Source organism: Heptranchias perlo, chromosome 3, assembly GCF_035084215.1.
Source record: "Heptranchias perlo isolate sHepPer1 chromosome 3, sHepPer1.hap1, whole genome shotgun sequence".
In the NCBI taxonomy this organism is placed as follows: Eukaryota; Metazoa; Chordata; class Chondrichthyes; order Hexanchiformes; family Hexanchidae; genus Heptranchias; species Heptranchias perlo.
Window position 1 is genome coordinate 126,463,063 of NC_090327.1, and position 27,704 is coordinate 126,490,766.

A 27,704-nucleotide genomic window follows, 5' to 3' on the forward strand; every position below is an offset into this window, starting at 1 on the left:
AAAAAGTATTATTGTGGGTTTTATACAATTGTATCATAAAATCTATATCTAATGTCTGACAGCATAATATACATACAAGTGGGGTCCACATTTTAATTTACAACTTTAATTTCCTTTAACCAATCTGTAAATAACAATTTCTGATCAATTGGTAGTTTATGTATCAATGATTTGTTAAACAAGATAAGGGCTCATGGGGGTAATATAATAGCATGGATAGAGGATTGGTTAACGGACAGAAAAGAGAGAGTAGGAATAATCGGGTCATTTTCAGGTTGGCAGGCTGTTAATAGTGGGGTTTCGCAAGGTTCAGTATTGGGGCCTTAGCTATTTACAATCTATATTAATAACTTAGATGAGGGGACCGAGTGTAACGTGCAAGTATGCTGACAATACAAAGCTAGGTGGGAAAGTAAGCTGTGAGGGGGACACAAAGAATCTGCAGAGGGATATAGACAGGTCTAGTTGAGTGGTCAAGAAGGTGGCAGATGGAGTATAATGTGGGGAAATGTGAGGTTATTCACTTTGGTAGGAAGAATACAACAACAGAATATTTTTTAAATGGTGAGAAACTATTAAATGTTGGTGTTCAGAGGGATTTGGGTGTCCTTGTACATGAAACATGGAAAGTTAACATGCAGTTACAGCAAGCAATTAGGAAGGCAAATGGTATGTTGGCCTTTATTGCAAAGGGGTTGGAGTACAAGAGTAAGGAAGTCTTGCTGCAATTGTAATTTGGCTTTGGTGAGACCACACCTGGAGTACTGTGTACAGTTTTGGTCTCCTTATTTAAGGAAGGATATACTTGCCTTAGTGGGGATGCAACAAAGATTCACTAGATTGATTCCTGGGATGAGAGGGTTGTCCTATGAGGCGAGGTTGAGTAGAATGGGCCTATACTTTCTGGAGTTTAGAAGAATGAGAAGTGATCATTGAAACATATAAGATTCTGAGAGGGCTTGACAGGGTGGATGCTAAGAAGCTGTTTCCCCTGGCTGGAGAGTCTAGAACTAGGGGGTATAGTCTCAGGATATGGGGTCGGCCATTTAGGACTGAGATGAGGAGGAATTTCTTCACTCAGAGGGTTGTGAATCTTTGGAATTCTCTATCCCAGGGGGCTGTGGATGCTCAGTCGTTGAGTACATTCAAGGCTGAGATCAATAGATTTTTGGACTTTCGGGGAATCAAAGGATATGGGGATCGGGCGGGAAAGTGGAGTTGAGGTCGAAGATCAACCGTGATCTTATTGAATGGTGGAGCAGGCTCAAGGGGCCGTATGGCCTACTCCTGCTCCTGTTTCTTTCTTAATGTTTAATTGGTATTTCAATAGATGACCTGTTTGATTGTATTAGTAGCGGACAAGCATGGTTCCTACCTCGATTAAAGAAAATATTCACTAACTAGTGAAATTTAAGTTGGTTGTGTGAAAAGCAGCTGAGTTTTGATTTTGGTGCGATACACAGTCAAAGTAAATCTGAATCCCAGTTTTACGTAGAATTTACAGCACAGCTACAGGCCATTCGGCCCAACTGGTCTATGCCAGTATTTATGCTCCACACGAGCCTCCTCCCACCCTACTTCATCTAACCCTATCAGCATATTCTTCTATTCCTTTCTCCCTCATGTACTTATCTAGCTTCCCCTTAAATTCATCTATGCTATTCGCCTCAACTACTCCATGTGGTAGCGAGTTCCACATTCTAACCACTCTCTGGGTAAAGAAGTTTCTCCAGAATTCCTTATTGGATTTATTAGTGACCATGTTATACATATATAAATATAAATATCTTATATTCATGAAAGTTTCTTTCAAATGAAAATACTTGATGCAATTTTTATCTTTTTTTTTCCCACAGAAGCCTACAATTTTGTTTCACCACATGTTACAGTCACTCCATCAACAGGTGTGGTAAATCCTTCCATACCAATATCCTGCCATGGCCTGCAGTCTTCAAGTCCAGTGGCTTCTGTCCTATCATCAACAAATCAAATGATGGGATATGGGGTGAACATTGACACTGGAGCTTCAAGCTACTACTTGACTCCTAATGTAAGACCAAATGGTGCTCCCACCCTTGAAAGTCCAAGGATAGAAATTACCTCTTATCCTGGAATACACATTGGCCATAATCAGTTTGCTGGTGAAACTGAGATAGATGGAGTTGAAAATGGTTCTAGTTGTAAGCGCTCAAATTCAGTAGTTACCCTGTCTCTACCAAATGCAGATGCCTACAGAGATCCCTCATGCTTAAGCCCAGCAAGTAGTCTTTCTTCTCGAAGTTGCCATTCAGAAGCATCGGAATCAAGTTATTCATATCCTTATGATACCTCTCCACTGACCTCTCCTTGGCAGTCACCATGTGTCTCCCCCAAAGGCACTGCCCATGAGGAAGGATTCCCTCGTGGGCAAGCTGCGTGCACCCTATGGAATTCTCCGAGGCATTCCCCAGGGACTTCACCTCGAACAAGCATCACCGAGGAGAACTGGCTGAGCCCACGACCAACCTCAAGACCTTCATCGAGGCCACAGTCTCCATGTGGCAAAAGAAGGCATTCATTCAATGGTGGGTACTACCGACAACCATCCTATTCACCGCATCATTCTCGAACCCCATCACCGCAGGCCTCTCCTCGAATAAGCGTGACAGAGGAAACATGGTTGGGGAGTGGAAACCAGTACAATTCTGCTATTCTTGCTGCCATTACAGCACTCACCACTGACACTTGTATGGATATCAATGACAGTATTCCTGTCAAATCCCCAAGAAGAACTATACAAGACCAAACCCCTTCCATGTCTCTCAAGCCTGAGCCAGGTAATGATGATCAAAGAGCCTATTCACCATCTGGAGATCCATTGCAAGAAGAATTTTCTGGGTCTCGCCTTCATGTCAAAAAAGAAACCTTCTGTGAACAGTATTTATCAGTACCTCAGCATCCATACCCATGGGCTAAACCAAAATCTGCGTCATCGTCATCATCCTTTGCCAGGTATGAAAGATAGAAATTTATGATTTTCACTGCCTACCAGTGTTAAACATGTAAATAGCTTTACAGCCATGGCGTTGAAATGTGGTAGACTTTCATAGAGTGATGATACCTGGCTAAAAATGATTCTGTCCGTCATTAGTGTAGAACATAATAACTTCACTACGTCCTGTCTTTAACCTTTCGTTGGGGATTCCTTTGAAATATTGAACTACTTGTTTTGTAAATAATTTTGGCAGTAAATGAGCTAGAGGTCTCTGATTTCCTGGTTATTTTCTGAGAAGCAAGCCTATAGTTCCTCTTAATTACAAAGAAAAATATTGAGCAACTTTTCTTTGTGAGGGAATTAATCCTGCATTTGTCTTCTCACTTCTCAGCACCATCATGCTCAGTACCGGTTCATTGATATCATTCATGTTAAGGAGTGGGCTTGATAGGCTGGATGGCCTTTTCTTGTTCGATATATTCTTAATTTCGGAACAATTCATAAGATGAATGATATCACTGAACCAGTAATGAGCAGGATGATGCTAGGGAGCCAGAAAGATGTAGGAGCAGGAGTAGGTCATTCAGCCCCTCGAGCCTGTTCCGCCATTCAGTTAGATCATGGCTGATCTGTATCTTAACTCCTCTACCCATCTTGGTTCCATAACCCTTAATACCCTTGCCTAACAATAATCTCAGTTTTGACATTTTCAATTGACCTACTCAATTTAAAGAAAAATTACAGGCTTCCTTGTCAGAAAATAATCCAAGAAAATAATCAGGCAATCAGAGATGATAACTCATTTACTGACACAATTAGCATAACTATCATAAACTATTTCCCCTCCTGTTTCCTTGAAGATTCTAGAGTGTATCTATTTGGTGCTGGTTCTCTCATAGATATTTAGGGGATGTATTTCTGCTTGTCTGCCATAACTTCAAGGGAAGAGGGGAAACCCTGGGAAAAATGGTGGAAAGACCGTTTACGACATTTTTCCAGGGTTTCTGAAGGTTCTTCTGACGAAGTTACACCAGACAATCAGGAGATTCACCGTGGAAATTCATCCCCTCAATCCTGATATCTATTTATGTTAAAAGATTCCTCTTCACCCTCCAAATCAGCGCACACATTTGTTTGAGAATACAAAAGTTCATTAAAAATGAAGGAAATTTGACTAAAAGATCACTAAAAATTAAAGGATAAATATTTCTACCTCCCAACTATGTGTAGTAAATAGTAAAATTGCCAGTTCTCAAGTTACCTTGATTCCTACCAGAACTTTTCAAAGCTACATTGATGGGCCTATCTTGCATTTTATGGTACAAATATTTATTATTTTTAAGATTCTTAGTGTTCTATGAAATTAAATATCCTGGGAAATTTTCAATTTTCATTTTTTAAAAAATGAAATCCAGATAAATGAGGAAAAATTAATTATGCCCTTTCTGGGTGAAAGTTCAAGATGACAAATACTTTTGTATACATATTTTCTCATTGATTATAGAGGTTTATTTTTGAACACATTTTTCTCATTTAGTTTACTTAGGCTACAAAAATATTTTAATACATGTTGATGACATATTGAAAAGGAAACAAAATCTCCAAATGTAGTTGAAAGAGGTTTACAGAACCACATTTTGCAAGACTGACAAAAATTATGTGGGTTGACAAATCTGTCAGTTTTAGAAGGAAAATCATTAAAAACTTATCAGGAATAATTTTAAAATCTAAGAACTTATTGGCTTAAAAATGATAAAAATCTGAAACCAAAATATCTTAGTCATGTTTTTATATCAAAGTTTTGAACTGGATTTTTTAACCAGTAGATTGTGTTGGATTTGAAAGAATTTTATTCGTCTTAATTTAACATGAGAAAGAAACTTGTCTTGATTACAAATCACACAAAACAAAGCATTCATTTAATGAGAACTACAACCTACTTTAAAGGTGGCTGATATTTAAAAAAAATAGTAAATATCTAATTTCTTTCTCTTTCCAACCAATAAAATGCAGAAAATGAACCTGTGTGAGTCATGTAATGAATCAAGAGAGGAAATGTGAATGATGGAGCTTCTCATATTTGCATTATGTTTGTTTATATCACTGCCTATTTTATTAATATTCTATATATAATGTAGAAGTTGCTCAGTCGTCCGGTAACTGATTCACATGTTGCATGTCTTCAAGTAGTTTTGGCATTGCAGTGTTTTGAAGAATTAGGTCGCTTTATGTACATTCAGATACAGAGCCAGGGGATCATTAAGAGCAAGCACAATATCAATATGTAGAGCAATTATAATCTAGGCTACAGGAAATGAAGTACATAGTAGAGATGGGGCCTCACCTTTACCTAGTAACACAAAGTAGTACTATAGTAAACATACCAACATGATTGAAAGATAACCCTTTAAATGCTCCATTTTAATGGGAAGATTTTTTTAATAATGGCTATAACTGTTATATTTAATAAATATTATTGTATTTCTTTTAATATGGTACTAATTGCTGAAAGTTTTAAAGAAATCAGATGCTGACCAAATTTGGTGTAGTTTGATGTGTGTCTAGTACCTTGTTTCTCAAGTGAGTAAAACAAATGATTATTTCCAATGAAGTTCGAAGAACCTCTGGCCATATATTGCACAAGTGTTGGTCAACTTATATTCATGATATATTTATTGTCATTTGTATGTGAACTATTTAAGGGTATTTTGACATGTGCAAGCTTTATAGATTAAGTTATTTTGGCGTGTTTAAAGCAGATTTGTAATATCACTAAATTTAATATATTTCCTTCCCCTTAGCCCTTCTTTGCCTGCCCTTGACTGGCAACTGCCATCCCATTCAGGACCATATGAGCTCGAGATTGAGGTGCAACCTAAATCACATCACCGAGCACATTATGAGACAGAGGGCAGTCGTGGAGCTGTAAAGGCATCTGGTGGGGGACACCCTATTGTGCAGGTTTGAATGCTATACAAGTACAACTTTCTTCTTTCACATTTTGAATAATTTCCACTCTATTATGTTGCAAAGTAATTTTTCTTAGTTTTAAGTAAAGAGAATATGTAGTACAGATGCAATGGTGTTAGAGCTCACAGATTCTGTTTTGCAAGACGGGGTGCAGCATCAATTCCATTTTTAGCAGCGGTGCAATTGCAACCTACATTTTGTTTTCAATTCTTTCTCGGGATGTGGGTGTTGCTTGCAAGGCTATCATTGATTGCCTATCCCTAGTTGCCCTGAGGAAGGTGGTGGTGGGCCATCTTCTTGAATCGCTGTTCATGCTTTGATGCAACTGAGTGGCTTGCTAGGCCACTTTGGAGAGCAGTGAACAGTCAACCGCATTGGTGTGGGATTGGAGTCATGTATAGGCCAGACCGGGTAAGGACGGCACATTTCCAGGGTAAATTCCTGTGAGAGCACAGACCTCGAGCACAGAGCACAGCAGAGTGCACTGGGACCGGAGTGCGGACTTGAAAAACGGGAATTTGGTGAGAGTGGGAATTAAGTCCAGAGGGGAAAGAAGGTGCTAAGTAAATTAACCAAGGATTAAAAGCTAAATGTTCAATTATTTACTCTTCCTTTCACACTTAACTACATGGTGCCTTGGTCAGACCCCATCTGAAGTGCTGTGTTCAGTTTTGGGCACTGCACCTCAGGAAGGATATATTGGCCTTGGAGGTGGTACAGCACAGTTTCACCAGAATGATACAGGGGCTTATAGGTTTAAGTTATGAGGACAAGTTGCATAAATTTGGCTTGCATTCCCTTGAGTTTAGAAGGTTGAGACGTGATTTAATTGAGGTGTTTAAAATGATAAAAGCATTCGATAGGGTACATACAGAGAAGCTATTTCCTCTGGTGAGGGAATCTAGAACAAGGGGGCATTTTATAATGCAGCCACTGTAAATCATTACTAACATAAGACAACTCTTCCAGATGGTGTCATGACTGGCAGGCATTGCAGCAACGTTTATTCGTCCATTTCATATTGCAGTTTGTAATATAAAAAGTAGCATGTGTTTGTTAGTGACTTAACATGTTGGTAGAAATGTGTTGGTGTATCTCTTGCTGTGGTTTGTTCCACCCACAGTCCTGAAGCTTTCAGCTCATTTTGCAACTTTTCACTTTGGTCTCTGAATTAGTTAATTATATATTTTCATCTACTCATAAGTGCACATTCAATATGGTCAGGTGATATGTAATTTGTCTTGTTAAATTAGAAACATTTCAGCCAAAGTGCTACATATATAAATAAACAAATTACAATGTATTACAGAGAATTTTTCCTGCTGTTGTGGTTTTGCACTAGCATCTAAAGGGAAATACTTGTTTTTTTTTAAAAATGCATTTAATAGCTGTAGTATCCTGTGCTGCAGTTATTAAGGCTAATGAAAGTTATATTTAATAAGAAACATTCAACCAGTCCGGGACAAAATTAATAGTCGCTTGGACAAGTGTGGATTAATAAAGGAAAGCCAGCAAGGATGTGTTAAAGGCAAATCATGTTTAACTAACTTGATTGAGTTTTTTGATGAGGTAACAGAGAGGGTTGATGAAGGCAGTGCGTTCGATAAAGTGCCACGCAATAGACTTGTCTTCAAAATTGAAGCCCATGGAATAAAAGGGGCAGTGGCACCATGGATACAAAATTGGCTAAATGACAGGAAACAGAGTAGTGGTGAACGGTTGTTTTTCGGACTGGAGGAAGGTATTCAGTGGTGTTCACCAGGGGTCGGTACTAGGACCACTGCTTTTCTTGATATATATTAATGACTTGGACTTGGGTGTACAGGGCACAATTTCAAAATTTGTAGATGACACAAAACTTGGAAGGGTAGTAAACAGTGAGGAGGATAGTGATAGACTTCAAGAGGACATAGACTGGCTGGTGGAATAGGTAGACACGTGGCTGATGAAATTTAATGCAGAGAAGTGCGAAGTGATACATTTTGGCAGGATGAATGAGGCGAGGCAATATAAATTAAATGGTACAATTCTAAATGGGATGCAGGAACAGGGAGACCTGGGGGTATATGTGCACAAATCTTCGAAGGTGGTAGGACAGGTTGAGAAAGCGGTTAAAAAAGCATACGGGATCCTTTATAAATAGAGGCATAGAGTATAAAAGCAAGGAAGTTATGCTGAACCTTTATAAAACACTGCTTCGGCCACAACTGGAGTATTGTGTCCAATTCTGGGTACCGCACTTTAGAAAGGATGTGAAGGCCTTAGAGAGGGCGCAGAAAAGATTTACTAGAACGGTTCCAGAGATGAGGGACTTCAGTTACGTGGATAGACTGGAGAAGCTGGGGTATTCTCCTTAGAGCAGAAAAGGTTAATGTTACAAATTGGATAGCCTGGTGGTGAAGGATAGAATACCAGAGCCTAGTCTTCAGTTGCTTCCAAGCCTTTATTCACAGAGCTCCACATTACACCCAACACCACTCACCAGATCAGCTCTCTTATAAATGGATACAAGAGAGTCCCCAATTGATACACACCACCTGAATACAATTAACACTAATTGATATAAATCATATGGATACAATTAACAGTTAAGAGGAGATTTGATAAAAGTGTTCAAAATCATGAAGGGTTTAGATAAAGTAAATAAAGAGGAAACTGATCCCGTTGGCAGAAGGGTCAAGAACCAGAGGACACAGAATTAAATTGATTGGCAAAAGAACCAAAGGCGACATGAGGAAAAACTTTTTTACGCAGTGAGTGATTATGATCTGGAATGCGCTGCCTGAAAGGGTGGTGGAAGTAGATTCAGTCGTAGCTTTCAAAAAGGAATTGGATAATTATTTGCAGGAAAAATTTTTTCAGGGCTATGGGGAAAGAACGGGGGAATGGTATTAATAGATTGCTCTTACAAGAGCCAGCACGGGCTCGATGGGCCGAATGGACTCCTTCTGTGCCGTAACCATTCTATGATTCTATAATTCCACAATATTGATTTGTATTTTGGATCAAAAATGACTTTGAATTTTTTGACAAATGTGCTGTTTAATTTACTACATGAAGAAGATGCTTGGTGATGAAAGGAAGTAAAATGTTCATTGTGATGCGTATACTAATGTACGAAGTATATGCAAATGAAAGATATATTTTAATATAGGGTCTGTTTAATTAGTCTTAAATCAATGTTTAGTATTTATAAATGCCAATCTTCATTATTTCTCTGATGCTGACTTGCTAAGAACATATTAGATTGGACCATCTATTGTACAACAATTGTCCAATGAAGTTTTTCTGGATACAATTGCTTCATACCTTTATGATCCTTCATAGAGTATAGAGGGAAGTTGGTAGGTACAGTTACTATAAACATACAGTTAAAGGCAGTCAAGGGGTGGAATCTGTTGCAGCCAAAATGTTGTAGCCACAAGTTCATAAAGCATGTTTATTATTGGCTAATTTTTAAAAAAAATAAGAATAGTTGTTGAACCAGAATGCTGAGTTAGAGGAAATAAGAGGGTGCATTTTCCTTTGCATGTGAAGCTAAAGAAATATTTCCACACTAAATTGTAATTGCTTTATAATATCTTGGTGAAATCATTTTTCTTTAATTTTGCCCACAGGGGGAAATGTACCTCCAGATTTATGCTGAATTTCATTACTGTCTCAAATTTCAGTTAAAAGACTATTAACAATGGATTTTTAGACTACAAACACCAGTAATGAGGCAGTCCAAGGCTGAGATTTGGGGTAGATTTTCAACTTGCCGCTTGGGCGTAAAACTGGGGTTGCGGATTGACCTCCTGTTATAGACTCCGTCTTATTTTCTTTTCCATTCAAATCAAAAGGCAGCCCATTACATTTATGTTAATGAGGCCTGGTCCTCGAAATGGACCAGGCATCCCGCCAGCACTATCGGGCGATCGGCCGGTCAGCCACCCGATAGTTAAAACCCCTGTGTGTTCATACCTATTCTCTCACAGCATAATTTGAAGGCCCTTACCTTCTGTTATACTCATTTTTATTTATTTCCCTTGCTTCTATTTCCAGTGAAATTGTGAGTTTATAGCTGTTTCATTGTAATTTCAGCAGTGCTACTAAATAAATTAATCTGGTAGTCCAAGACCGGTATTAAAATATTAGTTTCTTTCCCTTCTCTATTTGAAGGACGTAATTCATAATGGAATAAAGCTCCACAAGCACCAGCAGTTCTCCAGTACCCCACCCAAGTTTTTTTTTATTCGTTCATGGGATGTGGGCGTCGCTGGCGAGGCCAGCATTTATTGCCCATCCCTAATTGCCCTTGAGAAGGTGGTGGTGAGCCGCCTTCTTGAACCGCTGCAGTCCGTGTGGTGAAGGTTCTCCCACAGTGCTGTTAGGAAGGGAGATCCAGGATTTTGACCCAGCGACGATGAAGGAACGGCGATATATTTCCAAGTCGGGAAGGCGTGTGACTTGGAGGGGAACGTGCAAGTGACCATTTTATATATGTAAGCCTGAGCAGTGAGTGCTAGAAGATTATCCTACCATTAGGACATCACTGCTGAGTGCAGTTGTGTTCCCATGCCCAATATCCACACAAAGACAATTTCCAACAGAGTCACCGTGTCGTGATCGGGAGCAGGAAACCTGGCCGAATCTTTTCCCCAAATGTCCCAGCTTAATGACACTGAGATCAGTTGTGATTTACCCACCTTTAGCTCAGATCAGCTAACTCAGCACACCTTTTAGCAGGCTTACTTAACATCAAGGCCCCAATATCAGAGAGGAGGCAGGATGGCAGTGGCGGGGGGTGAATGGGCGCGTGGGTAACCCGCTCAATAAAAAATGTCCGTTCCCCATACGATCGCGATTCAATTGGTGCCACTTAACCTGGCTTCTGGGTTTGCTGTCCGAAAGCTGCGCAGCAGGTGGACTTCGCACCTGCATCACAGGCTGTCAGATGGAAGAACTCTATTTAAAGAGGGCAGTCCTCCAATGGCTGCTCCTGGAGCAAACACCCACACAACACAATGGAGCAGAACAGGGGCAAGGCTGCTCCAAGATTCAACTATGCCTCACTCCAGGTGCTACTGGATGGGGTGAGGAGGAGGAGGGATCTGTTTTACCCGGCGGACGGGAGGAAGTGGCCTGTCTTTGCCACCAAGAAGGCATGGCTCGAGGTGGCAGAGGAGGTCACCAGCAGCAGCAACATCTCCCGTACCTAGATCCAGTGCAGGAAGCGCTTCATTGACCTAACTAAGTCAGCCAAAGTGAGTACACTTACTGATTTTCCTACATTCCGTGTTCCACATCACCGCCCCCTCCCCCCAACTCATTCTGCACTGCCAACACTACTCTATTACATCACTCCTCACACCAACTTAAGGCTCATCCTAATCTTAACTGCACTTCCTCAGCACTTCCTCACCTCCCCATTAGTTACCCCACCACTACCACTCAACCCAGTCCTCATCCAATGTCATAGCTCTGTCTCATATTCACCCACTGATGCATCTCTTTCATGGTCAGCCTCACACAAACCAATGCATTCATCGGTTGGCCACTTCACCATCACTCACTCACGTATCTGTACTTTCTCCCCTTCTAGGAGAAGAGAGCACAAAATGCACGGGAGAGGGCGAGGACCGGAGAGGGGCCGCAACAAATCGTCATCCTTACAGACACGGGGCAGGAAGCGCTGGAGCTCAGCCGAACCCTCGAGTGCCTGTCCATTAGGGACGCCGAAACTGGCAACGCACAAATGTTGGGTGACATAACTTTAACATTCATCACACACAATATGAATTGATGTTAACATGCCTTGCCATCTTCAGCACCTCAGTGTACTCATCGCAACATGACACATCTGTGATGATGCTTACTATTGCCTTCTGTTCTCTTACAGGGCCTTCAGCGACCGCAGTGATGGCAGAGGGCGATTCCTCAGAGGACCTGCCGGCCTCTGAGGTTGCACCATCACATCTTAGCGAGCCATCCACCAGCGCAGAGACTCACACCTCGGTGGGTCCTAGTCCTCAGTTAGTTGGATTGGCACCTGGTGAGAAAACACACGTGGTCACGAGCAGACACTGGTGGCAGGGACAGCTGCGGAGAGTCTGCGTCGGTGGGAACACTCAACTCCAAGCTCTGCTCAGCTGGACGCAGATGCGGAACCCTGGGGGCCATCCTTTTAAAAAGAGAATGATTGAGGGACAGCAGCACATTTGCGAGCTACTGGTATAAATGTGAGGTTATCCACTTTGGTTGTAAAAACAGAAAGGCAGATTATTATCTGAATGGTGATAGGTTGGGAAAAGGGGAGTTGCAACGAGACCTGGGTGTCCTTGTACACCAGTCGCTGAAAGCGAGCATTCAGGTGCAGCAAGCAGTTAGGAAGGCGAATGGTACGTTGACCTTCATTGCTAGAGGATTTGAGTACAGGAGCAGGGATGTCTTACTGCAGTTATATAGGGCCTTGGTGAGACCACATCTGGAGTATTGTGTGCAGTTTTGGTTTCCTTATCTGAGGAAGGATGTCCTTGCCACGGAGGGAGTGCAACAAAGGTTTACCAGACTGATTCCTGGGATGGCAGGACTGACGTATGAGGAGAGATTGGGTCGACTAGGCCTATATTCACTCGAGTTTAGAAGAATGAGAGGTGATCTCATCGAAACATATAAAATTCTAACAGGACTAGACAGACCAGATGCATGGAGGATGTTCCTGATGGCTGGGGAGTCCAGAACCAGGGGTCACAGTCTCAGGATACGGGGTATGCCATTTAGAACCTAGATAAGGAGAAATTTCTTCACTCAGAGGTGAACCTGTGGAATTCTCTACCACAGAAGGCAGTGGAGGCCAAGTCATTAGATGTATTCAAGAAGGAGATAGATATATTTCTTAATGCTAAAGGGATCAAGGGATAGGGCAAAAGCGGGAACAGGGTACTGAGTTAGACAATCAGCCATGATCATTTTGAATGGCGGAGCAGGCCCGAAGGGCCGAATGGCCTACTGTTGCTCCTATTTTCTATGTTTCTATGTTTTAACAGGTGCCACGTGCACTATCCACAATAGCACAGAGGATGGAGGAGTCCAACTCCGGCATGAGTGGAATGGTGGCATAGATACAGGTGCAGGTGGAGCAGTCTTTGGAGGGGCCCTCACGGGGTCCAGAACCCAGAGCGTGTAGGCCCAAAGCATCTAAGCAGTCCGGGCATGAATACGAGAAACCTGCCACTACCTCTGCTGCAGCCACAGGGGATGCACCACGTAGAAGTAGTCGTAAGAGAAAGGCGAAGGTTTTGTGAGCACAAAGGATATGCACAAGGGTGTGTGACAGACTGTCGTGTTTTTCATTTTTCTTTAGTTTTTGTTAAAGTGACATTAAATTTTATGATTGTCACCACTGCTGCCACGTCTTGCCCATTCTTGACTGGCTTTTGTGATAAGGTCCTTTCATGAAGTTCATCATGAACGGCGACACTTGATGCCACTCATTGGGTGACTTTACAGTGGGTGTATGTGTAGTTGCAGGACTGTTTTGTGCAGGGAGTGGTGGGCGGCCTGGTGCGGGTGCTGCTCTTTCCAGGTGGTGTGAGGACTGGACTGTCCACACTTTCTGATGTTAGGAGAACCGTTCACATATCAGTGACTCCCTGGCCTCACGAGCAGCCAGATGAGACACTACTCTGCCCATGGGCTCCTCCTCCTCCTCCTCCTCCATGTGGGTGGCAGATGTGGATGGGGCCTTCGCAATCGTCACCCCTCTCTGTTGTTGCCCACTGTGCTCTCGTGCAGGTGGCTGTGGCACAGCACTGTGTTGTGGAGCTCCAAGTGGCAGAGGTGGATGCCGTGCCTGACAAGGCTGGTGATGTTGCTCTTTATCAGATGTAGTGGTGAATGCAGCCAGGGCACCCCCCATCCTGACTGTGTTAATTTGAGGGGGTCCACAAAGTAATTAAATATATGTGAACAGAAGAATTTTGAGTGGAAAGTAAGAATTTTCAGTGAAAGCACAAAGATCTCGCAGCCAAAACTTTGTCTGAAAGAACTGAGTGCCCTGCTACAATAAGTGACCTTTCCTCCCCATCTGCCAAATAAGCCACTTGATTCTCCCACTGGCTGCAGGCTGAAACATTTCTGTTGAACATGGAGTGTTTCCCACAGCACGGGAAACATGCTGAGGATGCTTCAAAATCGCACCCCTGCCTCAATGTGGAGAAAATTAAGTAGTTCAACTAAACTATCTAAACAACTGTGTCAAGTATCATCCCGCTGGCTTTAATTGGGACTTTCACATTCGGGAGGCACACACGCACCCAGACATATCCGTGGGGAACCCGGAAGTCTGCGGGTTGGAGCCTAGTTCCAAAACCGAACGGGATTTCCCCGATTTTCGGAGCCCCCCCGTCCGCAACGCACCCGCAATTTCCCGGGAAAATTGAGTCCCAAGTTTGGATAAGGTCTTTTTAAAAAAAAAAGTCATGTAATATGAATTTCTTTTCTGACTAATAGCTCACAATTTGTCCCTGTCAATGATTTAGACTCAGCACAGTGCACCTATTCATTGTGCAGTGCAGTATTTAATGTTGCCAAACAGACCTACAGTCATGCAAGAGCCATGCAGATTCATGGGCATTCTTTTTCCTTTACATTTGTACTGACTATCTGCAGAGAAAATGGTTTGGGACATAAAAACTTTTTTTTCTTTGTTGCTACATATGGAAAAACTTGAGTTTAAAAGTTGTGATGAATTAAAGCTTTTACAATCATCTGCGTAAGTCTTATTTATAGAGGAGTTCACCTTTTTAACTGTCAGGAGTTTACTTGGTTTTTGACAGTTGTTAAACTGTGGTCTGCAGAGTGCCAGAAGAAAAAAAGCTATTCTGCCTCTTTGACAGACAGAACAAACATTTTCTTGTGAGCTTTAAAAATGTGGTTTACCAAAATAAAAAGTGTCAGTGTGCAGCTGCTGGGAACCACATCACTGCACATGGCACTAAAAGTGGAAGCCGTAGCCTGTTCAACAGCAGGAAACACCGTCGTGTTAGGGAGGCAGATGATCCAAGTCACTTTCAGCGCTTGAATTATTGGTAATGGTGATATATTTCTTGTCAGCATTTTGCAGTTTATTGCTGTAAGCAAATGTTTTGAGATAAGATGCACCTCTCCTAAGCTTGACATCCTGTCGGCTGTTACTTGAGGTTTAACTTCCTAGATGCTCATGCAATTTTTCAGAAATTGTGGAGCGGTTAATTTTTTTTTTAAAAAGCACTCTGCAAACAAATTATGCAGTTTATGGCTTGATACAAAAACTGCACTAGCTATGTTAACATGAATGTTTACACACAAGCGATGAACACAGTCCCATACAAAAAATATCAAATTAGGTTCAAAAAGAGTACATTTTTCACATGAAATGGTAAGAGTTAAAAATCCTCTCTTTTAAAGATTGAAGTAATAAGAATCATAACTTATATAAGTTTTTTTTTCCTACAAGTAGCAATATAACTTCAGGCTGCCAATAAAATTATTGGAAAAACTCTGGAGAATGATCGGATCAGTTTGTTTAAAGGTGGGGTGAATTGAACAGAGCAAGTCCATTTCAGAGATTATTACAGAACTTGTCAATTGGTTAAAAAAATGGATGTAATTTCAGGTTTTGATTCTTGACCATACATTTTTATTAGAACTGGATAGAAGTCATTGGTGGAGATTGCAGTAGCAATTTTGTCTGCAGCTAAATGGAACTGTACATTTCTGTGTTTTACCATAGCAATATTTTATTGTTATTTGAACTGATAGTCATCCTTATTACTAATTATGATCTTTTGTTCAGAAGAAAGTTTCTGGACGTTCAAATCAATTTGAACCAGACACAGCCCACAGTGATGTGTGTCTCATTGTGGCTTTCTCTTTATCTACATGTCTGTCTTTCTCTGCGTGTTTGCTCATCTTTTTTCCCTTTCCCTATCTGTCTGCATCTTGTCCCCTATCACTCTGCTTTGCTGTCCATTTCTCTCTCACCCTTGCTATCTTTCTCCATCATTGTGCATCTGTTATTTTTTTTTCTTTTTAACTGTTTGACTTTCTCTCTCTCTCTCTCTCTCTCTCACACTCACACACACACACACACACACACACACATTTTCTCTACCTCTCATTCCTTTCTACCTTCCCTGCCACACACACTTATTATTTGATGTTTGTCCAGAAATTCTTGTTGTTCTTTAGTTGTGCCTTAAGCTTAATAAATTGAGTGAAATATTACTGTGCAATCTTAAAATTATAATCCAACAATATTAGAGACAAAATTATATACAAACCGTAGGAAGTACAGCACAGAAAGAGGCCATTCAGCCCATCGTGCTTATGGTGGTGGTATGCATTCCATTTTAAATTATATCATACTCTTTGTCTCATTGGCCACTTGTGGTAAAGCACTCCATGTTCCTGGTGCAAAAATGCCTCTAACTTTTCCCTTCGATCTTTCAGTAATAATCCTTAATCCATGCCCCCTTGTTTCTGATTTTTAAAGCAATCTTCCATACTAGATATAATAATGAGTAACGAGCCAGAATTAATTGATCTGACAGTAAGGGAGTATCTTGCAAACAGTGACCATGCCTAATAGAATTTGACATTAAGTTTGAGAAGGAGAAAGATCACACACACACCAAAGTTTAAACATAAGTAAGGCTGACTTCGAAGGAATGAGACGAAAACTGAACATGTTAAATTGGGCTGAGCTGTTAACGGGTAAATTTACAGAAAAACAGTGGGAGGTGTTAAAAAGAATTTGGTACAATACAAGGCTAATACATACCCCTAAAGAGCAAAAGTTCCACTTGTACAGTCAAGCAACCATGGTCAACTTAAGAAGTAAGATGCAGTGTAAAGCTAAAGGAAGTGACTTACACAAATGCTAAGAAAAGTGGTAATCTAGCAGACAGGAAGAAATATAGAAAGGAACAAAGGGTCACAAAGAAAATAATAAGAGCTGCAAAAAGGGAATACAAAACAAAACTTGGCTATTATAAAAAGGCTAATAGTAAAAGTTTTTAAGAGTATATTAAGAGTAAGAGAGTGGCTAAGGGAGATGTGGGCCCATGTAAGACATATGCAAGTGATTCTGTAATAGAAACAAGGTAATGGCAGATTTATTAAATGAGTACTTTGTATCTGTTTCCACAGTAAAGGAAGAGGATAAAATATAGAAAGGAAACTAAAAATAAATCAATGGGAAGAAACTTATTGGATTCAATGTAATTTTTAAAAAATGGTAATGGAGAAAATAATGGGACTTAAGATAGATAAATCTCCAGAGCCTGATGGTTTCCACCCCAGGGTATTAAAAGAAGTAGGTGAGGAAATTCAGTTATAATCTTTCAAAGCTCTCTTGATTCGTGGATTGTGCAGGTGGACCTGAAATTTGCTAATGTCAGTCCGTTATTTAAGGAGGGTGGGAGAGAGAAACATGGGTAACTACAGTCTTGTCAGTTTAACATCAGTTGTGGGGAAGCTACTAGAACCTGTCATTAGGGATAGAGTGACTAAACTCTTGAACAAATATGAGCTGATCAGAGAGCTCATATTTAAGGGCAAGTCATGTCTGAGTAATCTAGTTGAATTTTTTGAGGACATTACCAGTAGGGTAGGTAAGGGAGTGTCTATGGATGTTATCTATATGGACTTCCAGAAAGCATTTGATAAGGTTACACAAGATTATTAGCAAAAATTAGAGTGTGTGGAATTAAGGGTAGCACTTTGACTTGGGTTGGAAATTGGTTGGGAAGTAGGAGACAGGGAGTGGGGATAAAGGGCTTGTTCTCTGATTGGTGGGATGTGACAAGTGGTGTTCCCCGGGGATCTGTTCTGGGGCCTCAACTTTTCATCATATTAATGACTTGGATGAAGGAATAGAGAGTTGTATATCCAAGTCTGTAGATGACACTTAAGTTAGGCAGAACAGAAGTAGTGCAGGAGGGAGCAGGAAGTCGCAAAGGGACAGATTAAGATAGTGGGCAAAACTATGACAAATAAAATTCAATGTGGGCAAATATGAGGTCATCCAGTTTGGACCCAAGAAAAATAAATCTAGGTATTTTCCAAATGGCAAGAAACTAGGAACTGTAGAGGAGCAAAGGGATTTGGGTGTCCAAGTACAGAAATCATTAAAAGCTAGTAGACAGGTGAAAAAGCAATAAAAAGGGTAATGGAATGTTGACATTTATCTTGAGGGGGTTCACACACAAAGGGGAGGAAGTTATGCTTCAGTTGTGTAGAGCCTTGGTCAGACCTCATTTGGAGTACTGCATTCAATTTTGGGCACCGCATTTCAACAAGGATAAATTGGCCTTAGGGGAGGTGCAGCGCAGATTCACTAGAATGACACTAGGCCTTAGAGGATTAAATTATGAGGGCAGGTTGCATAAAGTTGGCTTGTATTTCCTTGAGTATAAAAGGTTGAGGTGTTAAAAATGTTAAAATGATTTGATAAGATAGATACGGAGAAACTATTTCCTCTGGGTGGGGCAATAAAGAACAGGGGTTATAATCTTAAAATTAGAGCTAGGCCATTCAACGGCGAAATCAGGAAGCACTTTTTCATATAAAAGGTAGTAGAAATCTGGAGCTCTTTCCAGCACCCACCCACCCACCCACCCACACTAAAGACTGTGGATGCTATGACAACTGGATTGCCAGACTGAGATTGATAGATTTTTGTGGATTGAATGGCAGAGTGGGTTCAAGGGGTTGAAAGGCCCACTCCTGTTCCTTATATTCCTTTGTTCCATTATGTACTCTTCAGAACCTTTCAGAATTTTGAACATTTTTATTAGGTTCCGCCCTTAACCCCCTCTCCCAATTTTTCAAGCCTTTCTTCATAACTAACCTCTCATTCCCAGTAACTGATGGGAACTATTTAATAGTGGATGCTTTTAGGCCTCACTAATGAATGTGACTAATAGGCATAAAACTTGCTATACTTGATTTAACTTTTAACTTGGTCTTCGTAATTAAGTAATTTATCCTGCAGCAATGCGCATAATATTTTTTGTTTGTTCCATTTTATAACCTCTTTTCTACTGCGATTTGTTTGATATTTATAAAATAAATAGCTTTTACTCCCATTAGTTGTCTTTCAAAACAATTAATAATTTAAAGGATTGTTTAAGCATCTGGTTTATTTTAATCACAAGGCTCGTAAACCACAAATGTACTGAGAAAACAAACGTGCATGTACAAGCCAGACTACTCTAACATATTTTGCTGCTGCACTTGTTTCTGTTAACATGTCATTGTTGCTTTTCACCATTGAAAACATTGCCACTTTTTATTCTGCTGGAAGTAGTTTATCTATATAGTGTTAATAGGCTATTGCTTTCTCTTCACTCTTCTGGTTTTGATTGTTTTCTTTTGTACTGTGTAGCTTCATTTACAGCTTCTTTGCTGATTTAGTTCCAATTAGGACTGTTACTTTGAATTAATTAATTTAAACTAATGTGTGAAAAATAGAAATTTGCCTTGGTAAACAGTCCATTGTCACAATTAGTGTCTTTGCTAAGCACCAGCATTGTTACATCATGTATCATGTTTGCTTGCTCTGCATGTAAAATAAAGAAGATGTAAAGATATATTTTTTAAAAAAGAGTACTGTGCTCAGTTCTGGTCTCGTATTACAAAAAGGACATAGCGGCACTGGAGAAGGTGCAAAAAATATTTACATGGTAGATATCAGAACTGAGAGGTTATAACTATCAGGAAAGACTGAACAGGCTAAGATTGAGAAGGCTTAGGGATGACCTGATCGAGATCTTTAAAATTATGAAGGGGTTCAATAGGGTAGACGTAGAGAAGATGTTTCCACTTGTGGGGGAGTCCAAAAAAGGGGCCATAAATATAAGATAGTCACCAATAAATCCAATAAGAAATTCAGGAGAAACTTCTTTACTCAGAGAGTGGTTAGAATGTGGAACCTGCTACCATATGGAGTGGATGAGGCGAATAGCATGGACGTGTTTAAGGGGAAGCTAGAAAAGTGCATGAGGGAGAAAGGAATACAAGGGTATGTTGATAGGGTGAGATGAAGTAAGGTGGGAGGAGGCTCGAGTGGAACGTAAACAACGGCATTAACCTATTGGGCTGAATGGACTGTTTCTGTGCTGTAAATTCTATGTAATATTACTCTTGTATGAAAAAGCCTTGGTTGTTCTGGCCAGTTCCTGGGATGCAGGAAAACCTCAAATAGCACTGTGTATTGAAGATAGTGCTGTAAAGATCCCATGTAAATGACTTCAATCTGATGTTACTCAGTTTGAAAACACTGTGGCGCCAGGTCCTAATTGCTGAAATAGTGGCACCTTTTAAGCCTGCTATGATCTTACAATAAATATTTTGAAATTAATTTTTGTGAGGTATTTATAAGGTATAGAATTATAAAATCTGATTGACTGGATTTGTTTGATTAGTCTGCAGTATAATGTGCTGTTATAACAGCAGTAGTCAATACCTATGCAGAGCGGATAGGAAAAGATTGAACACATTGGGATTTTTGTTGTGTTTGAACATTTGATTCCCAGCAAAAAATGCACATGTTTCCAGTGTGTCCATAATAAACATTAACAGCCTGAATTCCCTCTGCTCTTGATAATGGATGTGTTATCAAAGCAAGGTCAGCAACAATGTTATTACCAAGCTAATGGCAACACTACGAAGGTATAGTGAGCAATGTAGCAAGGTTGGACTGTATCTGTGAAAAATACAACATTGGATCCCCAAATTTATGAAGCTTCCAATAAGTAAAATACAAAAACTTTTGTTGCAGTAAATAGGAGAGGAGGTGGGGATGAGGCAGGTAGAAATAGAAGCATAAAAAACTGGCAAAGCAGAGCATGTTCCAGTGACCCAGGATCCTGAGAGAGGAATTAAAGTAGGTAAACACCTTGAGTCCAGAACATCCCGCCAGCACAGTATCCCAACGGAGGATTCCCACTCCAAGGACCAACCTGATCCCTAACCTGCCCATGCACCTCCACCCCCGAAACACTAGCATATCAATCCCACATCACCAGTGCTTCTTGTTAAAGATTGGGATTTATAATATTTTTTTTAAAATCACAAATAAACAACAAAAAAAATCAATTGAATCTAATCAAGATATGATGTGGAGATGCCGGTGATGGACTGGGGTTGACAATTGTAAACAATTTTACAACACCAAGTTATAGTCCAGCAATTTTATTTTAAATTCACAAGCTTTTGGAGATTTTCTCCTTCCTCAGGCAAATGTTTCAAGAGCTCCTTGGTGTGTGTTCCAGTCCCATTCCAGAGACTTGAGTACATAATCCAGGCTGGCGCTTCTATGCAGTACTGAGGGAGTGCTGCACTGTCAGAGGTGCTGTCTTTTGGATGAGACGTCTCAGGTGGACGTAAAAGATCCCATGGCACTATTCGAAGAAGAGCAGGGGAGTTTCCCCCATTGTCCTGGCCAACATTTATCCCTCAACCAACACCTAAAATAGATGATCTGCTCATTTCTTTCATTGCTGTTTGTGGGGCCTTGCTATGTGCAAATTGGCTGCCACATTTCCTACATTATAACAGTGATTACACTTCAGAAGTACTTCATTGGCTATAAAGTGCTTTGGGACATCCTGAGGTTGTTAAAGGCGCTATATAAATACAAGTCTTTATTTTCTTTTATGTTTTCACATGTTGCTTTAATCAAGAGAAGCTCTTAACAGATACTTCCTTAAAATACTGTTTAAAGTGTTAGCCTGTAGCCACATTTATGTGTATGGCATTCTCATGGCTTTGATAGTTTTTTCTTTGGCCTGGGGGACAGTGCGTTCTTATTTTCGTCTCTTATGCTTATTCTTTTTGCAATTCTGAGCTCTTCTACAGCTGATCTGGTTTTAGGAATGTAAATGCCTTCTGGTATTACTGTTTTATTGCCTCTGGGTCCCAATACTGTAGAGTTCTCCCTGTTTATATTGTGCGGAATTTTCTTCACTTATTTAATTCTTTGTTTTTGCCCGCCGTACTTTCTATAATGGCTGGGAACTATGTGTGGACCGACCAGTGAGCGGCAGGTGTGGGTGGACCGACCAGTGAGCGGCAGGTGTGGGTGGACCGACCAGTGAGCGGCAGGTGTGGGTGGACCGACCAGTGAGCGGCAGGTGTGGGTGGACCGACCAGTGAGCGGCAGGTGTGGGTGGACCGACCAGTGAGCGGCAGGTGTGGGTGGACCGACCAGTGAGCGGCAGGTGTGGGTGGACCGACCAGTGAGCGGCAGGTGTGGGTGGACCGACCAGTGAGCGGCAGGTGTGTGTGGACCGACCAGTGGGCGGCAGGTGTGGGTGGACCGACCAGTGAGCGGCAGGTGTGTGTGGACCGACCAGTGAGCGGCAGGTGCGGGTGGACCGACCAGTGAGCGGCAGGTGTGGGTGGACCGACCAGTGAGCGGCAGGTGTGTGTGGACCGACCAGTGGGCGGCAGGTGTGTGTGGACCGACCAGTGGGCGGCAGGTGTGGGTGGACCGACCAGTGGGCGGCAGGTGTGGGTGGACCGACCAGTGGGCGGCAGGTGTGGGTGGACCGACCAGTGAGCGGCAGGTGTGGGTGGACCGACCAGTGAGCGGCAGGTGCGGGTGGACCGACCAGTGAGCGGCAGGTGCGGGTGGACCGACCAGTGAGCGGCAGGTGCGGGTGGACCGACCAGTGGGCGGCAGGTGCGGGTGGACCGACCAGTGAGCGGCAGGTGCGGGTGGACCGACCAGTGAGCGGCAGGTGCGGGTGGACCGACCAGTGAGCGGCAGGTGCGGGTGGACCGACCAGTGAGCGGCAGGTGCGGGTGGACCGACCAGTGAGCGGCAGGTGTGGGTGGACCGACCAGTGAGCGGCAGGTGTGGGTGGACCGACCAGTGAGCGGCAGGTGTGGGTGGACCGACCAGTGAGCGGCAGGTGTGGGTGGACCGACCAGTGAGCGGCAGGTGTGGGTGGACCGACCAGTGAGCGGCAGGTGCGGGTGGACCGACCAGTGAGCGGCAGGTGCGGGTGGACCGACCAGTGAGCGGCAGGTGCGGGTGGGTAGAGCTGCACAGCTTCCACGCAGCCAAAAAAGCATGGCAGCTTCCACAGCAATGATATTGCATTTAGGGGTAGCGCTGCATCTGGAGGCACCCACTTATTTTGGTTGGTCTGGGACCCTCCCTGGAGGCACCAACATTGCTTCTTTTACTTTGCCATGTTACTGCCACAGTTGGGGCATTACCTGTAAGATAAATACAGCATCGGGTTAAACAATTTATGGAGTTCAATGCTAATTAGTCCACATTTTCTTCCAAAGTACTTTCCTTATCCAAGTTGTTATTCTTCCCAGACTATGTGATCTCCATGGGACATGCACATCTTGTTTCAGGCTGCCAGCCTTCACCTAGGTTTCTGTCAGTGCCACCTTGAACTGACATGCAACATGGCATAGGATAACATTCCTTTCATTTTTGTCCCCCTTCTTCCTCCCGCGGGGAAGTGCTCGCTCTCTGCTTGCTGCATCCCCATAGCTGCGTAGCTGAGATAAAGAAATCAGCCACATAGAAGATTAAAGCTGTATCCTCAAATTATAGGGCCAATTCCATGCTTCCAGGGAGCGAATCGCAGGAGATTGCGGACACGCTACCCGTGATATTTCAACCTTTAATTTTAATGGGCTGAAAATTATGGGCTGTGATTATATTCTCTGCAAGTGTGTCTCCGTGTTTGGATGGTAGGAGCATGTAATCGGCCCTTGTATGTAGTTCGGTACTTTTTTTTGTATTGGTGGATCATTGAACCATTGTGTTCACAGACCATAATTGTTCAAAAAATATTATTGGAGTGAAAATATTGCTAAAGGGATTTTAAGGCTGATTTTCAAATAAAGGTACAATGCTACAAGTCTGCTAGTTTGGAGGCAGGGCTAGTCAAGTATCTAAGTGCAGGTGAAAGTCAGTAAGAAAACTGAATAACTTTTAAAGGGAAAAAAAATGATTAGATGAAATATTACAGATAATAAAAGAAGTAAAATACCATGCGCTGTGCTTGATTTTTGTGGGCCATACCGCCTGATCCTTTTGGTTCAGACGTGTAGTCGTAGCAGTTTGTGCTTGAAATGTAGCAACTGTGATTTCTTTTTTGTGGTTTCTTTAAAAGGGGAAAACTAACTCGTTGAAATTTTTACTTTTTATAATGTATTAAAATTTGTTTCTGTAGTTAATATCTTATTTTCTTTGTGGTCAGAATACTCTGTATTCACATGCCATGTTCAGGATGGGCAATGTCATCAAGCCTCTGTGTAAACCAAGCAATAGATGACATAATTTTAATCAAAACCCCACAGTGTATATATGTGCCTACTGCTGTTTACCACTGCACTTACCCTTGGTGCCAATATGTGAACTCTCAACTCTAATCTAGTGCTACCTGAGTGGCAGGGGTGTCTGATGTGGCTGGCTGCTGCATGCCCTTGAGTCATACAGCACAGAAGGAGGCCATTGGGCCCATCATGCCTGTGCCGGCTCTTTGCAAGAGCTATCCAATTAGTCCCACTCCCCTTTCTTTTCCCATAGCCCTGAATTTTTTTCCTTTTCAAGTATATATCCAATCCCCTAATGAAAGTTAATATTGAATCTGCTTCCACCACCCTTTCAAGCAGTGCATTCCAGATCATCACAACTCGCTGCGATTTAAAAAAAAATCTCCTCAACTCCCCTCTGGTCCTTCTGCCAATTACCTTAAATCTGTGTCCTGTGGTTACTGACCCTCCTGCCAGTGGAAGCAGTTTCTACTTATTTACTCTATCAAAACCCCTCATAATTTTGAACACCTCTATTAAATCTCCCCTTAACCTTCTCTGTTCTAAGGAGAACAATCCCAGCTTCTCTAGTCTCTCCACATAACTGAAGCCTCTCATCCCTGGTATCATCCTGGCTAATCTCCTCTGCATTCTCTCCAAGGCCTTGACATTTTTTCCTAAAGAGCAGAGCCCAGAATTGGACACAATACTCTAGTTGAGGCCTAAACAGTGATTTATAAAGGGTTAGCATGACTTCCTTGCTTTTGTAGTCTGTGCCTCTATAAAGCCCAGAATCTCGTGTGCTTTTTTAACAGCTTTATCAACTTGTCCTGACACCTTTAAAGATTTTTATATGTGAACCCCCAGGTCACCCTGTTTCTAGTTCCTCTTTAAAATTGTACCATTTATAGGAGAGTTTTCGATAGAGTAGATTGGGAGAAATTGTTTCCATTGGCAGGAGGGTCAGTAACCAGAGGAGACAGATTTAAGATAATTGGCAAAAAATGATTTTTTTTTTTACTCAGTGAGTTGTGGTGATCTGGAATGCACTGCCTGAAAGGGCGGAAGAAGCAGACTCAATAGTAACTTTCAAAAGAGAATTGGATACATACTTAAAAAGGAGAAATTTGCAGGGCAATGGGGAAAGAGCAGGGGAGTGGGACTAATTGGATAGCTGTTTCAAAGAGCTGGCACAGACATGATGGGCCGAATGGCCTCCTCCTGTGCTGTATGATTCTATGATTTAGTTTATATTGCCTCTCCTCAATATGAGCATGCTCAGACTGGTCCTTGTCCCATGGTAGCTAAGCTCTGAGGTGGATCTCCTGCAGGCTGCATCACTTGTGCTGCTGCCTGTGCAACCTGGTCCTGCCGCCTTTCTGCCATGTGTAGGCGACCGAGTAGGCCGATGAAGGGGTAGGGAGTGCTATTGTCCTGAGAGACCGCACCGTCATCTGAGTGCATTATTGCCTTGCCACGAGCAGTGAGCGCTGGCTCTGCACGGCTGCTCACCTGCAGGAAAACAGACCCTAATAGTCCCAACGCGAACCATGATGACTTCTCTGTATCCCAGCCTGTTTGGTTGGCTGCAGTATTACAAAGCGATCAATCAGAGTGCCGCAGATATGGGTAGTCAAATTCACCAAGTGACCCGTTGTCAGACACTGCCCCCTATGCTTGTACATATGTTTGAGGCTCTGCAAGCATCTTTCTTTTAAAAGCAGAACTTTCGATATGGGTCCCCAGGCACTTGAGCCAATGGGTGATATATCCCGACCGTCCAGGCAATAATTTCTTCCTCCTCATCTTCCACCCCAAGCTGCTCCTGCTTACTGTACTTATGTTTGACCCAATGTTTAGTACTAAAGAAAGCAACATTCATACTTACGTTTTTTTAAAATTGGCCCGAAAGAAAATAACTTAACTGGTCGAATGCACTCTTATTGCATTGAAGACAGGGATGTATCCTCATTATAGATAGGACTCTTCTAGCTGCTTGCGTTTTAAAATTCTATATATATAATAGTTTTGCAACTCAGTGCTGCTGGTTTTTTGGTAAAGGGAAATCTTGGCAGGCATTGAGATAACCACTAATGGCCCAATAGATAAATGCACCATCAGCACCACGTAGACTGAAAAGCCCCAGGTTTGATTTCTGGTTTGCGCTTTAAGTTAACCAGTGTTGAAGAGGGGAAAATCAGCCAGCCAGGGTGTTTGTTGCTGATTGCCATTCAGTGGTCCTTGCTGGAAGCATGCAAGTTCGCATGACGTAAGGACTGTCAGAGTCCTAATCAGAGAGAGCCAGCATGGATTTGTGAAAGTAAGGTCGTGCCTGACAAACCTGATTGAATTTTTTGACTAAAGTAGTGGACAGGGGAATGTCAATGGATGTTATTTATATGGACTTCCAGAAAGCATTTGATAAGGTCTCACATAAGAGACTGTTAGCTAAGATAGAAGCCCATGGAATCGAGGGAAAAGTACGGACTTGGTTAGGAAGTTGGCTGAGCAAAAGGCGACAGAGAGTAGGGATAATGGGTAGGTACTCACATTGGCAGGATGTGACTAGTGGAGTCCCGCAGGGATCTGTCTTGGGGCCTCAATTATTCACAATATTTATTAACGACTTAGATGAAGGCGTAGAAAGTCTCATATCTAAGTTTGCCAATGACACAAAGATTGGTGGCATTGTAAGCAGTGTAGATGAAAACATAAAATTACAAAGCGATATTGATAGATTAGGTGAATGGGCAAAATTGTGGCAAATGGAATTCAATGTAGACAAATGTGAGGTCATCCACTTTGGATCAAAAAAGGGTAGAACAGGGTACTTTCTAAATGGTAAAAAGTTAAAAACAGTGGATGTCCAAAGGGACTTAGGGGTACAGGTACATAGATCATTGAAGTGTCATGAACAGGTGCAGAAAATAATCAAGAAGGCTAATGGAATGCTGGCCTTTATATCGAGAGGACTAGAGTACAAGGGGGCAGAAGTTATGCTGCAGCTATACAAAACCCTGGTTAGACCGCACCTGGAGTACTGTGAGCAGTTGTGGGCACCGCACCTTCGGAAGGACATATTGGCCTTGGAGGGAGTGCAGCGTAGGTTTACTAGAATGATACCCGGACTTCAAGGGTTAAGTTACGAGGAGAGATTACACAAATTGGGGTTGTATTCTCTGGAGCTTAGAAGGTTAAGGGGTGATCTGATTGGAGTTTATAAGATATTAAGGGGAACAGATAAGGTGGATAGAGAGAAACTATTTCTGCTGGTTGGGGATTTTAGGAGTAGGGGGCACAGTCTAAAAATTAGAGCCAGACTTTCAGGAGTGAGATTAGAAAACATTTCTACACACAAAGGGCGGTAGAAGTTTGGAACTCTCTTCTGCAAACAGCAATTGATGCTCGCTCAATTGCTAAATTTAAATCTGAGATAGATAGCTTTTTG

At 42.0% G+C, this 27,704-nt stretch overlaps 1 protein-coding gene across 3 annotated transcripts in view; it reads left to right on the plus strand.

Moving 5' to 3' along the window:
- nfatc1 (nuclear factor of activated T cells 1) overlaps positions 1-27,704 on the plus strand; it is a 226,922-nt gene that overhangs the window by 18,626 nt on the left and 180,592 nt on the right. For all 3 annotated transcript variants that reach the window (XM_067981949.1, XM_067981948.1, XM_067981950.1), the window contains exons 2-3: positions 1,857-2,991; positions 5,776-5,935. In XM_067981949.1, the coding sequence (XP_067838050.1) occupies positions 1,857-2,991; positions 5,776-5,935 (1,295 nt within the window). The remainder of the gene's footprint in view (positions 1-1,856; positions 2,992-5,775; positions 5,936-27,704) is intronic.